The sequence below is a fragment of the Apostichopus japonicus genome, chromosome 15 (assembly GCF_037975245.1).
Source record: "Apostichopus japonicus isolate 1M-3 chromosome 15, ASM3797524v1, whole genome shotgun sequence".
Classification (NCBI taxonomy): domain Eukaryota; kingdom Metazoa; phylum Echinodermata; class Holothuroidea; order Aspidochirotida; family Stichopodidae; genus Apostichopus; species Apostichopus japonicus.
In genome coordinates, this window is record NC_092575.1 from 4,691,580 (window position 1) to 4,707,918 (window position 16,339).

A 16,339-nucleotide genomic window follows, 5' to 3' on the forward strand; every position below is an offset into this window, starting at 1 on the left:
GGGTTCAAAGCAAATTATGTCCAAGAGGGCAGCCAAGTCACTTGGATCCCCCCCCCCCCACCGACCCTCCATCCCATTCAACAAGGACGAATTCACATAAAATCCTATGCTTTCAAATATTTGATCTTAATGAGAGCTCTAACCTGCTTTCCCAGTTGCTACCCCTCCCCTCCCCCTTTCTGCTCTACATGATGGTTCCATATATTGGTGGAGCCTGTAAAAGTTGTACAAGGTAATTTTCTACACTGATGTATTTGAGTCTAAGCAGTTTACCAATTTGGGATGACATGGAAACCTTGAAATGGTGGAAATAAGATGGTCAAAAATTAATGGTAGATGTTCATTAAATTCTCACATACATAATGGGACCCTAAAAGTTGAAAACAAAAATAAAATTACCTATCATTTAATGCACCTTAATCTGTGCTGTTGGAAATGGTAAAAAAATCTTTCTCAAAGAATAGGAGAAAACCTTAACAGTGTACAACCCTATTTTCTCTGAGATATATCAAATTGTATGAATGTAGCATATGCAACAGCGTATTTTCTCAATAGCGATTTCCAATCATCTCCACCCCTCATTCCCACTCAACTAGTGGAATGATATGAAAACATTATTAAGACATAAATTCACAATATTAGGGCATTATGTAGGTCTAACCCTGTATACGGTACCTGATTCCATAGTAACCGACACCAACTGCTCCGTGCAATGAGCTAGATAGTGAACAATCTGTAATTTTCAAGACATATCAAACTTTATATAGCAGGGACAAAAGCAAATTATGTCCAAGAGGGCAGCCAAGTCACTTGGATCCACCCCCCCCCCCACTGACCCTCCATCCCATTCAACAAGGATGAATTCACATTAAGTCCTATATGCTTTCAAATATTTGATCCTAATGAGAGCTCAAATCTGCTTTCCCAGATGCAGTAACAGTGTACAACCCTATTTTCTCTGAGATATATCAAATTGTATGAATGTAGCATATGCAACAGCGTATTTTCTCAATAGCGCTTTCCAATCATCTCCACCCCTCATTCCCACTCAACTAGTGGAATGATATGAAAACATTATTTAGACATAATATCACAATATTAGGGCATCATGGAGGTCTAACCCTGTATACGGTACCTGATTCCATAGTAACCCACACCAATTGCTCCGTGCAATGAGCTAGATAGTGAACAATCTGTAATTTTCAAGACATATCAAACTTTATTTAGCAGGGATAAAAGCAAATAATCTCCTGCCAAGCCCCTTGGACCCACCCCCTCCCCACCCTCCATCCCATTCAACAAGGATGAATACACATAAAATCCTATGCTTTCAAATATTTGATATTAATGAGATCTCAAACCTATGTACCTGCATTCCCAGTTGCCCTCTACAGCAACCCCCGCCCCCCGCACCCCTAACTGCACCACATGATGGATCCACATATGGGTGGAGCCTGTAAAAGTTGTACAAGGTAATTTTCTACACTGATGTATTTGAGTCTAAGCAGTTTACCAATTTGGAATGACATCGAAACTTTGAAACGGTGGAAATAAGATGGTCAAAAATTAATATTAGACTTCATTAAATTCTCACACACATTATGGGGACCCTAATAGTTGAAAAAAAAAACATTCTACATTACATTTAATATACATCACCTTAATCTATGCTGTTGGAAATGGTAAAAAAAATCTTTCTGGAAACAATATGAGAAAACCAAAACAGTGTACAACCCTATTTTCTCTGAGATATATCAAATTGTATGAATGTAGCATATGCAACAGCATATTTTTTTTTAATGGCGCTTTCCAATCATAACCACCCCTCATTCCCACTCAACTAGTGGAATGATATGAAAACATTATTTAGACGTAATATCACAATATTAGGGCATTATAGAGGTCTAACCCTGTATATGGTACCTGATTCCATACTAACTGACACCAACTGCCCCATGCAATGAGCTAGATAGTGTACAATCTGTAATTTTCAAGACATATCATACTTTATGTAGCAGGGTTCAAAGCAAATTATGTCCAAGAGGGCAGCCAAGTCACTTGGATCCCCCCCCCCCCACCGACCCTCCATCCCATTCAACAAGGACGAATTCACATAAAATCCTATGCTTTCAAATATTTGATCTTAATGAGAGCTCTAACCTGCTTTCCCAGTTGCTACCCCTCCCCTCCCCCTTTCTGCTCCACATGATGGTTCCATATATTGGTGGAGCCTGTAAAAGTTGTACAAGGTAATTTTCTACACTGATGTATTTGAGTCTAAGCAGTTTACCAATTTGGGATGACATGGAAACCTTGAAATGGTGGAAATAAGATGGTCAAAAATTAATGGTAGATGTTCATTAAATTCTCACATACATAATGGGACCCTAAAAGTTGAAAACAAAAATAAAATTACCTATCATTTAATGCACCTTAATCTGTGCTGTTGGAAATGGTAAAAAAATCTTTCTCAAAGAATAGGAGAAAACCTTAACAGTGTACAACCCTATTTTCTCTGAGATATATCAAATTGTATGAATGTAGCATATGCAACAGCGTATTTTCTCAATAGCGCTTTCCAATCACCTCCACCCCTCATTCCCACTCAACTAGTGGAATGATATAAAAACATTATTAAGACATAAATTCACAATATTAGGGCATTATGTAGGTCTAACCCTGTATACGGTACCTGATTCCATAGTAACCGACACCAACTGCCCCATGCACTGAGCTAGATAGTGTGATAGTGTACAATCTGTAATTTTCAAGACATATCAAACTTTATATAGCAGGGACAAAAGCAAATTATGTCCAAGAGGGCAGCCAAGTCACTTGGATCCACCCCCCCCCCCACTGACCCTCCATCCCATTCAACAAGGATGAATTCACATTAAGTCCTATATGCTTTCAAATATTTGATCCTAATGAGAGCTCAAATCTGCTTTCCCAGATGCAGTAACAGTGTACAACCCTATTTTCTCTGAGATATATCAAATTGTATGAATGTAGCATATGCAACAGCGTATTTTCTCAATAGCGCTTTCCAATCACCTCCACCCCTCATTCCCACTCAACTAGTGGAATGATATAAAAACATTATTAAGACATAAATTCACAATATTAGGGCATTATGTAGGTCTAACCCTGTATACGGTACCTGATTCCATAGTAACCGACACCAACTGCCCCATGCACTGAGCTAGATAGTGTGATAGTGTACAATCTGTAATTTTCAAGACATATCAAACTTTATATAGCAGGGACAAAAGCAAATTATGTCCAAGAGGGCAGCCAAGTCACTTGGATCCACCCCCCCCACTGACCCTCCATCCCATTCAACAAGGATGAATTCACATAAAATCCTATGCTTTCAAATATTTGATCCTAATGAGAGCTCAAACCTGCTTTCCCAGTTGCAGTAACAGTGTACAACCCTATTTTCTCTGAGATATATCAAATTGTATGAATGTACCATATGCAACAGCGTATTTTCTCAATAGCGCTTTTCAATCACCTCCACCCCTCATTCCCACTCAACTAGTGGAATGATATGACAACATTATTTAGACATAATATCACAATATTAGGGCATCATGGAGGTCTAACCCTGTATACGGTACCTGATTCCATAGTAACCCACACCAATTGCTCCGTGCAATGAGCTAGATAGTGAACAATCTGTAATTTCATATCAAACTTTATTTAGTAGGGATGAAAGCAAATAATCTCCTGCCAAGCCCCTTGGACCCACCCCCTCCCCACCCTCCATCCCATTCAACAAGGATGAATACACATAAAATCCTATGCTTTCAAATATTTGATATTAATGAGATCTCAAACCTATGTACCTGCATTCCCAGTTGCCCTCTACAGCAACCCCCGCCCTTGCACCCCTAACTGCACCACATGATGGATCCACATATGGGTGGAGCCTGTAAAAGTTGTACAAGGTAATTTTCTACACTGATGTATTTGAGTCTAAGCAGTTTACCAATTTGGAATGACATCGAAACTTTGAAACGGTGGAAATAAGATGGTCAAAAATTAATATTAGACTGTTCATTAAATTCTCACACACATTATGGGGACCCTAATAGTTGAAAAAAAAAAAACATTCTACATTACATTTAATATACATCACCTTAATCTATGCTGTTGGAAATGGTAAAAAAAATCTTTCTGGAAACAATATGAGAAAACCAAAACAGTGTACAACCCTATTTTCTCTGAGATATATCAAATTGTATGAATGTAGCATATGCAACAGCATATTTTCTTAATGGAGCTTTCCAATCGTAACCACCCCTCATTCCCACTCAACTAGTGGAATGATATGAAAACATTATTTAGACATAATATCACAATATTAGGGCATTATAGAGGTCTAACCCTGTATATGGTAGCTGATTCCATACTAACTGACACCAACTGCCCCATGCAATGAGCTAGATAGTGTACAATCTGTAATTTTCAAGACATATCATACTTTATGTAGCAGGGTTCAAAGCAAATTATGTCCAAGAGGGCAGCCAAGTCACTTGGATCCCCCCCCCACCGACCCTCCATCCCATTCAACAAGGACGAAATCACATAAAATCCTATGCTTTCAAATATTTGATCTTAATGAGAGCTCTAACCTGCTTTCCCAGTTGCTACCCCTCCCCTCCCCCTTTCTGCTCCACATGATGGTTCCATATATTGGTGGAGCCTGTAAAAGCTGTACAAGGTAATTTTCTACACTGATGTATTTGAGTCTAAGCAGTTTACCAATTTGGGATGACATGGAAACCTTGAAATGGTGGAAATAAGATGGTCAAAAATTAATGGTAGATGTTCATTAAATTCTCACATACATAATGGGACCCTAAAAGTTGAAAACAAAAATAAAATTACCTATCATTTTATACACCTTAATCTGTGCTGTTGGAAATGGTAAAAAAAAAATTTTCTCAAACAATTGGAGAAAACCAAAACAGTGTACAACCCTATTTTCTCTGAGATATATCAAATTGTATGAATGTAGCATATGCAACAGCATATTTTCTTAATGGAGCTTTCCAATCGTAACCACCCCTCATTCCCACTCAACTAGTGGAATGATATGAAAACATTATTTAGACATAATATCACAATATTAGGGCATTATGGAGGTCTAACCCCGTATATGGTACCTGATTCCATACTAACTGACACCAACTGCCCCATGCAATGAGCTAGATAGTGTACAATCTGTCATTTTCAAGACATATCAAACTTTATGTAGCAGGGATAAAAGCAAATTATGTCCAAGAGGGCAGCCAAGTCACTTGGATCCCCCCCCCCCCACTGACCCTCCATCCCATTCAACAAGGATGAATTCACATTAAGTCCTATATGCTTTCAAATATTTGATCCTAATGAGAGCTCAAATCTGCTTTCCCAGATGCAGTAACAGTGTACAACCCTATTTTCTCTGAGATATATCAAATTGTTTGAATGTAGCATATGCAACAGTGTATATTCTTAACATTTCTTAATATTAGACTGTTCCTTAAATTCTCACACACATTATGGGGACCCTAAAAGTTAGAAAAAATCATTTCTACCTAGCATTTAATATACATCACCTGATCACCTCAATCTATGCTGTTGGAAATGGTAAAAAAAAAAACAGCAACCCCCCCCAACCCCTAACTGCACCACATGATGGATCCACATATGGGTGGAGCCTGTAAAAGTTGTACAAGGTAATTTTCTACACTGATGTATTTGAGTCTAAGCAGTTTACCAATTTGGAATGACATTGGAACTCTGAATCGGTGGAAATAAGATGTTCAAAAGTTAATATTAGACTGTTCCTTAAATTCTCACACACATTATGGGGACCCTAAAAGTTGAAAAAAAAAACTTTTACCTAGCATTTAATATACATCAGCTCAATCTATGCTGTTGGAAATGGTAAAAAAAACCAGCAACCCCCCCCCCCCCAACCCCTAACTGCACCACATGATGGATCCACATATAGGTGGAGCCTGTAAAAGTTGTACAAGGTAATTTTCTACACTGATGTATTTGAGTCTAAGCAGTTTACCAATTTGGAATGACATCGAAACTTTGAAACGGTGGAAATAAGATGGTCAAAAATTAATATTAGACTGTTCATTAAATTCTCACACACATTATGGGGACCCTAATAGTTGAAAAAAAAAAAAAAACCATTCTACATTACATTTAATATACATCACCTTAATCTATGCTGTTGGAAATGGTAAAAAAATCTTTCTGGAACAATATGAGAAAACCACAACAGTGTACAACCATATTTTCTCTGAGATATATCAAATTGTATGAATGTAGCATATGCAACAGCGTATTTTCTTAATGGCGCTTTCCAATCATAACCACCCCTCATTCCCACTCAACTAGTGGAATGATATGAAAACATTATTTAGACATAATATCACAATATTAGGGCATTATGGAGGTCTAACCCTGTATACGGTACCTGATTCCATAGTAACCGACACCAACTGCCCCATGCACTGAGCTAGATAGTGTGATAGTGTACAATCTGTAATTTTCAAGACATATCAAACTTTATGTAGCAGGGATAAAAGCAAATTATGTCCAAGAGGGCAGCCAAGTCACTTGGATCCACCCCTTCCCCCCCCCCCCCACCGACCCTCCATCCCATTCAACAAGGATGAATTCACATAAAATCCTATGCTTTCAAATATGCTATGCGAATGACAGCGCTAACATACAAACCTGCTTTCCCAGTTGCCCCCTCACCATCCCCCCCCTCCCCCCTTGCCCAACATAATGGTTTCACATATGGGAGGTAGCCGGTAAAAGTTAGACAAGGTAATTTTCTACACTGACCTTATTCAAGATTAAACAGTTTACCAATTTAGAGTAACATCAAAGCTTTGAATTGTTTGATATTATTAAAGATGTTATACTCTCTGGGATATAAATGCATTACTTTGATGCATATTTACGGAGTAGTATGCATGCCCTGAACTTACCTGCTTCTTGCCTTAGCTATCTATAGTGAACAAAAAATTCCTTTTCCCTTGATGATGTGGAAGTTGTTTGATCTAAATATGAAGAAATAAAGAAAATGTCCATGTCAAGATATTACAAACTTTCTGTTGTACATTCCTTGTATCTCCATGAGGGCAATTATGATTAAGATAAATAATACCACATTAATTAAACAATAGGAGTTGCAACTGCTGGAATGAATTCCAGGGTGAAGAGCAATCATCATAGCATATAACACTACTTGTCATTAAAGTGTCACAGAAAACCGTATATATGGCACAATTTGAAGTGAAATAAAAACAAATTATCTCGGTTGGAAAGAATGCAATTTCTTGCCTAGTAGAGTGTCACAGAACCACCGAACCTCTGTTCTATTTTGTTGTATCTTATATTCCCATTGAGCCTATATGAATACAAAGCTTTTATGCCAATCATGTAAAGTATATATCTGCCACCAATTGTAACTGCAGGTTTTACCAATTAGCATGAAGCCTGCATAAATAGCATAAACATGTTATTAGAAATAGTACTCATCATTGTGCAACTTCTAAAGTGTAATTTTAAATTGCTAAAAAGTATAAAAGTGATTACAACAGCAACATTACTTGTACAGATATAGTTCTGAAGCAATAAAATTTATACTTACCAGTTTAGCATTGTGACAAGTTGACAGATCTTGATAAGAATCGCTAGATGGCTCAGGTGCCAAATTCCGTCCATACTCAAAATATGCTTTATCTGAATTCGTCATACATGAATACCTGGAACTTGTTTTCAATAAATTCTGTACTTGCATGTACAGAACTCTTAAAAAGTATGTCAAATTTAGGTGAAAGAGAGTATTTAAACTATGAAAATCTCTTATATTATTACATAGGCTATTCTGTAACCTTGAAGAAAAAAGAGTTCTAACAATTAATTTACGACAAAATCCCCGTATGGAATACCTTCAGCATATACAGGCTACGGCTACTATTTAAGCAGGCTGTATCATGCTTTTGTATATTGATATTGACAAATGGTCAATTCACAATTATTACCTACTAGTAGGCCTAAGTGAAATCTTTCCAACTATTTATATCTGTTTATGGAGGTGTAAACTTCTAAAACATGAACTCCCAGACAAAAGAATGCATAGATGCAAACAATGTTGGGAAGTACATACCATTTTCATGCAATCTGGGATCATATTTTAGCAACAGCCTTCTCCATACACTGCTTGCCAACCAAAAGTGGTGCTGGCATTATTGCCACCATGCCCCCTCCCCTCCCCACCCCACCCTGCACTGAAAATTTCTTGTAAACCCCTAAAAAACTCCTTTTCATACTAAAAGCTCTATCCAACACTAAGCAGGTTATACAATTGATGGATCTCATGATGTGAGTAAATACATGTACTTGCTCTTTGAAACCGAGTTCCACTTTCCTGAAAAAAGGCATCCCCCCTCTTTGCCAGGCTAACACCAGCCTGCGCCCTTGAAATGTGGCTTTGGTAACCAGAGCCTGGCTTTTGAATTTTCTGTATACTATTTGTACATAGAGTTACACATTTTGGGGGGCGCTCTTCAAAAATACCTTAGGTCCCCACAATGTGTGTTGAAAAATTTTCAAGAAAGAAGAAAAAATTAAAAAAAATTAAAAAGCCTTATTTTCATCTAAAACATGCAAAATAAGTTTTTTATTAGCAAAACATTATGGGGACCTGATACAGGTCCCCACAATGTTCACAGTCCCCATAGCGAAGGTGTGTTGTCACATGCGGGTCCCCGTAAACCACCTTACGCAAACACACACACACACACGCCAAGTTGAACGCATAGGTTCCTTGCTTTGCAAAAAGCAAGGAACCAAAAATCAGAACCCGAAATAGCCGAACAATTTATGTCTAGTTGAGACTAGTGGAACACTAGTAGTTGTTACTCAGAGTTTCACGCGTTTGAGCGATCATCAGACATCAGAGAAAAATTACCAAAGTTTGCTTTACTTTCTTTAATGACATGGTTTCTACCTCTTACACTTGATTTCTGAAAGTCATTCTGAAAGGCATTGGAATGCATATAAACTTGTCAATGTGTAAACTTGTCTGAGTAGAGAAAGCTCTGGGAATTAAAACCATCAAAGGTATGGTGAAGCATAGACCTACACATAAGCAGGTGGCATTGAAATGCATGAAGGATACGAACGATCTTTCTAAATAGGTAACCTTTCGAGGAGGTGGGTGTGGGGGTGGGGGTTGGGGAGGAGAGCATGTTTGCTTCAACTTCATTTGATGACAATTTTACCCCAATAATCATATTGTGTCACAGCATTATGTTCTTTTAATGATTTGGGACTAATATGTTTCTCACAGAACTGGCATTGGACATTATCATGGGCTCTACAATGTCCACCACAGAGTCCCCTACGACGTGAGACAAATTACAAATCTGTTATTGCTGTGTGTCTCAGTCCAACAAGATAGGATACTTCATATTCTTTTGTTCTAGATTAGGTTAGGTTGTCCAGCCATATTTGATTGATTAACTGCTCATGTTTAACTAAACAAATTAGTTTTGGGAAAAGTTAAAGAGTTGACAAGAAACCTGTGCGGATAAAAGTTGTTTCTACTGATGCAGTGCATAACAAAATCCCTGTTTTCTTTGTCTAAAGTTCCTCCATTATTTAAGGGGAGGTCAAAGAGGTCCTCACTCACCATTCGGGGACCTGCATCTGTGGCTGCTGCTGCTGTTCTGCCAAAACCGCACCTTCGCCGGAACCTTCCTCTGCCGGCGGCCGAGCGCCCTTCGGTCGATTGGCCATGAACATGGACGAGAAGTTGTCGTCCGACGACCAGGTTCTGGATTTGTCACTTGCTGCGAAAGTGGAACCTTTCGTCGCGGCGGGTTGCACCCTCACGTCCTTGAGGGTCTTCTTCACGTGGATGGGTTTTGCAGATTTGGTTGCTTCGCTGAGGTCCGTGGACATCATCATCATATCCTCCAAGCTTATCTCGGGCTTCTTCTCGGGGAAGGAGTCGGCGGGAGGGGGGGCTTCCGGAGGGGCCTCAGTCTGTTGTACCCCAGGAGGATCACTACCAAGATCGTGCGGTTTATCTTGAGCTGGACCAGTGTGATTGGTTTGAATAGCTAAAAATAATCATTTAAAATGGCTTGGATGATATTCAGGAAATATGGAAATGTCAGAAAATCAGATTGGTCTCTCCCTTTATGTCTTGTATTTTTGTCATGAACGTGTTCTTCTTAGATGTATTTTTATAAAGAAACTCCAACTTCATCATTGATCCAATGCATACATTATTGTACATGCTGACTAAGCATGAGATCTTATCTTGAGACATCATGGATTGGATTTTTAAATGAAACATACATGAAGGGAAAAAATAAAAGATATCTATACAAAGTCTAATTCACATATTTTCATGAATATTCCATATTTGTTGCTTTCAAAATGGTGCCTTCAAATGCATAATTCATTGAACAATGTAGATATCTGTATAGCTTCTGGTGTATTCTACTTATAACAAATGCTACCACCAGAGCAGTTACTACTGCAAGGTCCCATACAAAATACAATGAAATTGCCAAAAATAATGAAGTAACTACACACATTAGTGGATGCGATTACACGAACTAGTCATGTGACCACACAAAGTAGTCATGTGACTACATAGACTAGTCACACAAGTTCACAACCTAGCTACAGTTTGTGATCACACAAAACAGCCCGGTGAACACCCAAACTAGTCATGTGACTACACCAACTAGTCATGTGACCACCCAAACTAGTCATGTGACTATACCAACTAGTCTTGTGACTACACAAACTAGTCATGTGACTACACCAACTGGTCGAGTGACTACACAAATTTGTCATGTGACCACACAAACTACTCATGTTACCACACCAACTAGTCATGTGACTAAACCAACCAGTCATGTGACTTCACAAACTAGTCATGTGACTATACCAACTGGTCAAGTGACTACACAAACTACAAGTGTTAAAGTGTGATCCAGATTTGAAATGTTGAATTTGGAAAATCAAAAGTACCAGTCGGCCTAGCTTGGAGGAAGTCTCCAAAGTCATCCTCCTCCTCTTCCTGTTGCTGGACAGATTGGAAATCCCCAAATGAATCAGTCTCCACGGGTTTAGGCTGAGAGGGTTTGATGCCTTAAAAGAAGGATAAAAGAGGTGATGATTATTGGAAAATATGTGCAGGGCAAGCTCACAAACACGACTAGAATACTTTATACCGAACTTGATTCAATATTCAGATCTTTCCATCATTGCATGATCAATTATATCACTGTAAAAAATGAAAGAAAGATAGTCTTCAAGTACAAACAGCCACAAGAAAAGAAAATTATGGTTATTCTGTAGCAAACTTGCTTTCATGGAAAGCTTCACTATGATGCTAATTAGAACAGAGAATGGGGATTTCCCAGCCCCCCCCCCCCTTAATCAGCAGAGGACGCCATCATATTAGTCCTTTCTAGTTCCCTGAAACTTGACAAGCTGCAGTCTCTGAAATCACTGAGACTTCCTTTGAGGAAATCTTCTGATGAACACTTCTGGGCAAAGTACCTGCACATCGACTAATTCACAGATAGTATCACATATTCGAACTTAGGCACGGTTTTTACCACTCCTAACTACCACATTTTAGCAACGAAATGTTGACCACCATTCCTTTGGCACTTTACACACAGGTCTGGTCGTCAACCAATCAGAAAGCTTCTAAGAGGTATTTTCTGAGTTTAAGCTATTAAGCGTCAGTAAAATTGTATCCAACTCTTTGGACTCATAGCTGCGATTCTTCCCGTAATTATTGGAGACGAGATCTTTCTAGGTCTACATATTTTCACGACTCGCACATAGATTGAGATATGTTACAGCCCTGTTCAAAATCTTTGGAGGAGATCTGTAAACCCCCATCAGGACCCATGGCCATACCTACGGCTCTGTTACGAAACGCTGAAGATCCCTATTACAATAATGTTCATATTTTCACAAAAATGTTCATGTCTACAACATGCTTTCCCTTCAAGGCCTGTACATTTCTCTATGAATTCAGTCATTGTGAAGTGACTTGCCAAACCTATCAATTATATAGTCCCAGCAAAAGTGTATCCTTACAATGTTTTTGCAACAGTTATTTTTTTTTTTGTGTTTTACTTTTCCTGGGTTTTTTTTCAGAACAAACAGAGCCCTAAGCTTCTCATATACCAAATTCGATAGCATGTACAGTGTACATCCATGTGTCCCCTCATCTGAGTTTTTTGTCTATACTTTGCAAAGTAGGGAGCGTTGTGGTCAAGTGGTTAAGGCAGTGGACTGGTGATCTAAGGATTACAGGTTTGAGCCCTGGCCAGATCATTGCGTTGTGTCCTTGGGCAAGGCACTTTATCTCCATTGCCTCTCTTCACCTAGGTGTATAAATGGGGACTTGCGAGGTAACTTGTAAATATAATTGCGTGCGCCAGTTTCTGGCTGCACCCTATGGGAAGTCCCCCGGGGGACATGTGATTGTGGTGCACTGTGGTTCCCCAGGAGAGATTGATTGAATTTCGCACACTTTGGTGTTTAGGTGTGACAAGTTACCAATGACCAAGGCTAATAGCGCCTTTGAACAATTTCTGTTGACTTTGACGCTATATAAATGTCTTCTGATTGATTGATGGATTGATTAAAACTCAATTCTTTTTTTTTCCAGCAAAACTAGTACAGGAGGACTACCCTAACTGGGTTTCAATACTAGGAAACAGATCCTTATAAACTGACCTTGTGCAGGAGGTCTCTTGGAACCACCGAGACTATCCACCAAAGAACTGGTCATATCAAGACTGAGACCGGGTTTTGCTCCTTTACCAAACTGTTGCAATTTCATCTTTTGCTCCTGAAAGTATCGTGCCTTCTTCATCTTTTCTTCTCTCTTCTTGTCCTCTTCTGTCTGAGGTTGCTGATTCTGTTGTTGTTGTTGTAGAGGGTGCATCCTGCAAACATTTCAGAATTTGTGTGAATTTTTTTGGGTCACTCACATCAATAATCTTTACTTCATCTTTCATAGCAACAGCAGATTTCAGCTTCCATAGTGATGTGAAATACTGGTACCTTCTGTTTGATGACAATTTTTTTTGTTACTGGAGAGGGGCAAGTGTAAGGGAAAGGTGGGAGTGAGGTGAGGAAGGAGGGGGGGATGACTATGTAACGACAACCATAATAGGACTTGTGAAGAAATGGATGCTTGTATCAGTCTACTCCTGTTTTCAAACTTAAAAGTAACAACTCTCCTAGTCTGTTTTGGGGATTGGAGTGGGGGGCGGGGGGTTGCTTGTTTAAAGCACTCACAAGCTTAAATATTCGAGTGTTCTTCCATTCTTGAGATGAGGATGGTAAGATAGACGTGTGTGTTTCAAAGACATGACTTGTAAGGACACCTTCACCAATACATTTGACAATTTTAACCTCTGAAGAAATAAAATACCCATCAATAGTCATGGAGCTCAGTCAACTTTCTGCTAAACAAAAAAAAAACTCAGACTCTCACACCCATGCCATCTATACTCACATCTGCTGAGCTTGTTGATGGGGGCCATGACCAGGACCCATCATTTGTTGAGCCTGCTGAGGCTGGCCATGGCCAGGAACCATCATTTGCTGAGATGGTACAAATCCTTGCTGCATCATCATTTGTTGTTGGTTTGGGTAATACATGCCAGGTGCCTGGATAATATGAATACATTTCATATTGTTAATAAAATAATTTCAAGTTTTGTTTCTATATATATCACTTTTAAACATCCAAGTACACTAATCAAAAGTGGCTGAATGACAAAGACTAAACATACAGGTCTTATATAAGGTCATCTCATCAGAAATGTGACTACACCAGAATTACTAGGACAATGTAACACACTCTAATGCATTTTACAATGTGCTACAAATTTTGTCCAGAGCAAGTGGTGGTTGCTAACATGCTTGAGTGTTATGTTGCCAAAAAAAAAGTGGGTATTATTTTGATGCAGTGAAGTCCTTTCTGTACTGCCAATAATGAAAACTCTGAAAATAAGATATATTTGTTTGACATTGTGATTTTGCATTCACTTATCACAACAATTTTTTTATATCTCAACAAAAACATCTTACTTTTCAAAACAAATATCCACACCTAGCCAAAGCCCAGAATACTTTCACAAGAGTACCCATCTTGGTTCCAATGTGCTTTGATTGCAAGAGATATGACTAAAGTTAGAATAGCCCCAAATTGGCAAGGTTGGTCATGCATGTGAGGAATGGACTTGTGTTGTATTTAATGAAACTTATGAACCATTTGCTTTAATAAGAACACAAAAGCTGCGTTTGAACACTTCTCTAGGACGCAAAAACGTTTGAAAATTAATTAGTAGGACCACTTAAAACGTACCATGACCATACCCCCCTGTCCTTGCATCTGGTATCCTTGCTGCATCATCCCAGCTCCAGGATGGTATTGTTGAGGTGCCTGCATCATCTGTCCTGGGCTGGGTTGCTGCCCCTGCTGGAGACCTATAAACAACACAGAACAGTAACGATAAGTAATTAAAAGAAATTAACAAGACGCAGTTTTTAGTATAAATACTGTTAAAAGTCCTATCATGCATTTGGGAGTTAGGGTCCAAAGCATTTGTCATTATAAATAATCATTTTAGTTGTGACCTATTTAAATACATAAATTTGTACTTACCTGGGTTATACCCGAATGGAGGCCTAAAAAGAAATTTAAAAAATTTGCAAAATGATTATAAAATGATGATAACAATGCTAATGCAACATCAATGCTTGTAATAACTTTAGCTTAGTTAGATGATCAGTAATTGGGCAAAAGCAACATATGTGGTTATTAAGCATGAAGGGTATTTATTCATGGTCATAGGTTACTTCCAAAAATTATGCATACTTCCGTGATTTCTTTTTCATGACATTAGAGATATCATAAAATCCTTAGTACCAGGAAAGTTTGGCGAAGGAAAAAGGCAAATTATATACACCTTTCAAAGTATAAAACAAATATTTAAAGCTATCATTGTAAATTGTTCCAGCCAAAAATATCAGGAGATTATGGGGAAAATATGGATGTACAGCCAAAATCCAACTAAAGCAAGATAGTGAGGTAAAAAGCTAACCTATGCTATACTCCCATAATTAACCATAACTTATATTTTTAAAATTCCAATTTCCATATGGCCTAGCAAGTAACACTATATGCCTGTTCATGTTTTCTCCAATGTTAACTGTATCAGCTTTAAAAATTTAATGTAACTAAAAGCCTAACATGATTATTTCATATGTGGCTAGTAGTAGCCCAGGTAGCATTCCCAGCTGTTTAGACCAGCTTTGGTATGTAATTTACATCGTATTACTATTCAACCTAAGCCTAACATAACGCGCTACAGTACAATAATTAGCTTGCTCAGTACTGTAGGCTGGGCTTGAGTACGTATGTTTTGCTTGATGTACACACAAGCCTTCCCTAGTCCAGTAGGCAATACGTTACCTTATTTAATCAGCGGCATTTTCAATTGTCTGTTATTATTAATAAAAAAGAAAATATAACAAACCTGTACGCCATTACTGTTAATGGAAATGCCAAATTCTTAGAAACCTGTTTCAATGCTTTAAAGAATCGAAAAACGGAAATTATTGTTGCATAAATTGTGATTGGCCTAAGCAAAATGGTAATTTTAGTTGACCAGAATACAATATGCAGTATATTCTAATATAAATTTCCAAACGTGGGCGTGACAGAAGTTTCTGTGCAGTGCCATTCTTCAACGCATGAATCAAACCTCCAATTTACTCCAAGCGCGGGTCCAGTGAGGTTGTACCATGGGCGGCGATCCGTACTTCCGAGTGGGGGGATATGACCTTGTTGACTATCTAAGCGTAGCGCCACCATGAGTTGGCGCGAAGCGTACAAGAAAATTTTGGGATTTACAAACCCTCTAGATGGCCGGAAACGGCACTTACCGAGGTTTCCAAGCGGCATATACCCAACTTTAAAATAGGGATTTCATGTCCGAAATATCTCATAATCAGGATCCAAAATCCTTTTTTTTTTAATTTCGGGTGTTATTTTTGGAAAATTGCCCCTGTCAATCTTGTTTCAGGCGCTACGTTAGAATGTTCGAGAGCTCTTTATATTATGTGATGAAGAAAATGGCCTCATGCAGGCTATTATAGGCCTATACACATGCAATACACAATTACACATAGTTACATTCCTAGGTACCGATTGCTATAGGGCATCCAGGTGAAACGTACGTGTATTAAC

At 38.5% G+C, this 16,339-nt stretch overlaps 1 protein-coding gene across 2 annotated transcripts in view; it reads right to left on the reverse strand.

The window, feature by feature from the left end:
* Window positions 1–15,770, reverse strand: part of LOC139980664 (synergin gamma-like) — a 122,211-nt gene extending 106,441 nt beyond the window's left edge. For both annotated transcript variants that reach the window (XM_071992479.1, XM_071992478.1), the window contains exons 1-7: window positions 15,627–15,770; window positions 14,753–14,775; window positions 14,453–14,574; window positions 13,598–13,752; window positions 12,811–13,022; window positions 11,080–11,199; window positions 9,722–10,154 (exon numbers count right to left, since the gene is read on the reverse strand). In XM_071992479.1, coding sequence (XP_071848580.1) covers window positions 9,722–10,154; window positions 11,080–11,199; window positions 12,811–13,022; window positions 13,598–13,752; window positions 14,453–14,574; window positions 14,753–14,775; window positions 15,627–15,637 — 1,076 coding nt within the window. In that variant the 5' untranslated portion in view covers window positions 15,638–15,770. The remainder of the gene's footprint in view (window positions 1–9,721; window positions 10,155–11,079; window positions 11,200–12,810; window positions 13,023–13,597; window positions 13,753–14,452; window positions 14,575–14,752; window positions 14,776–15,626) is intronic.
* Window positions 15,771–16,339: the final 569 nt, after the last annotated feature.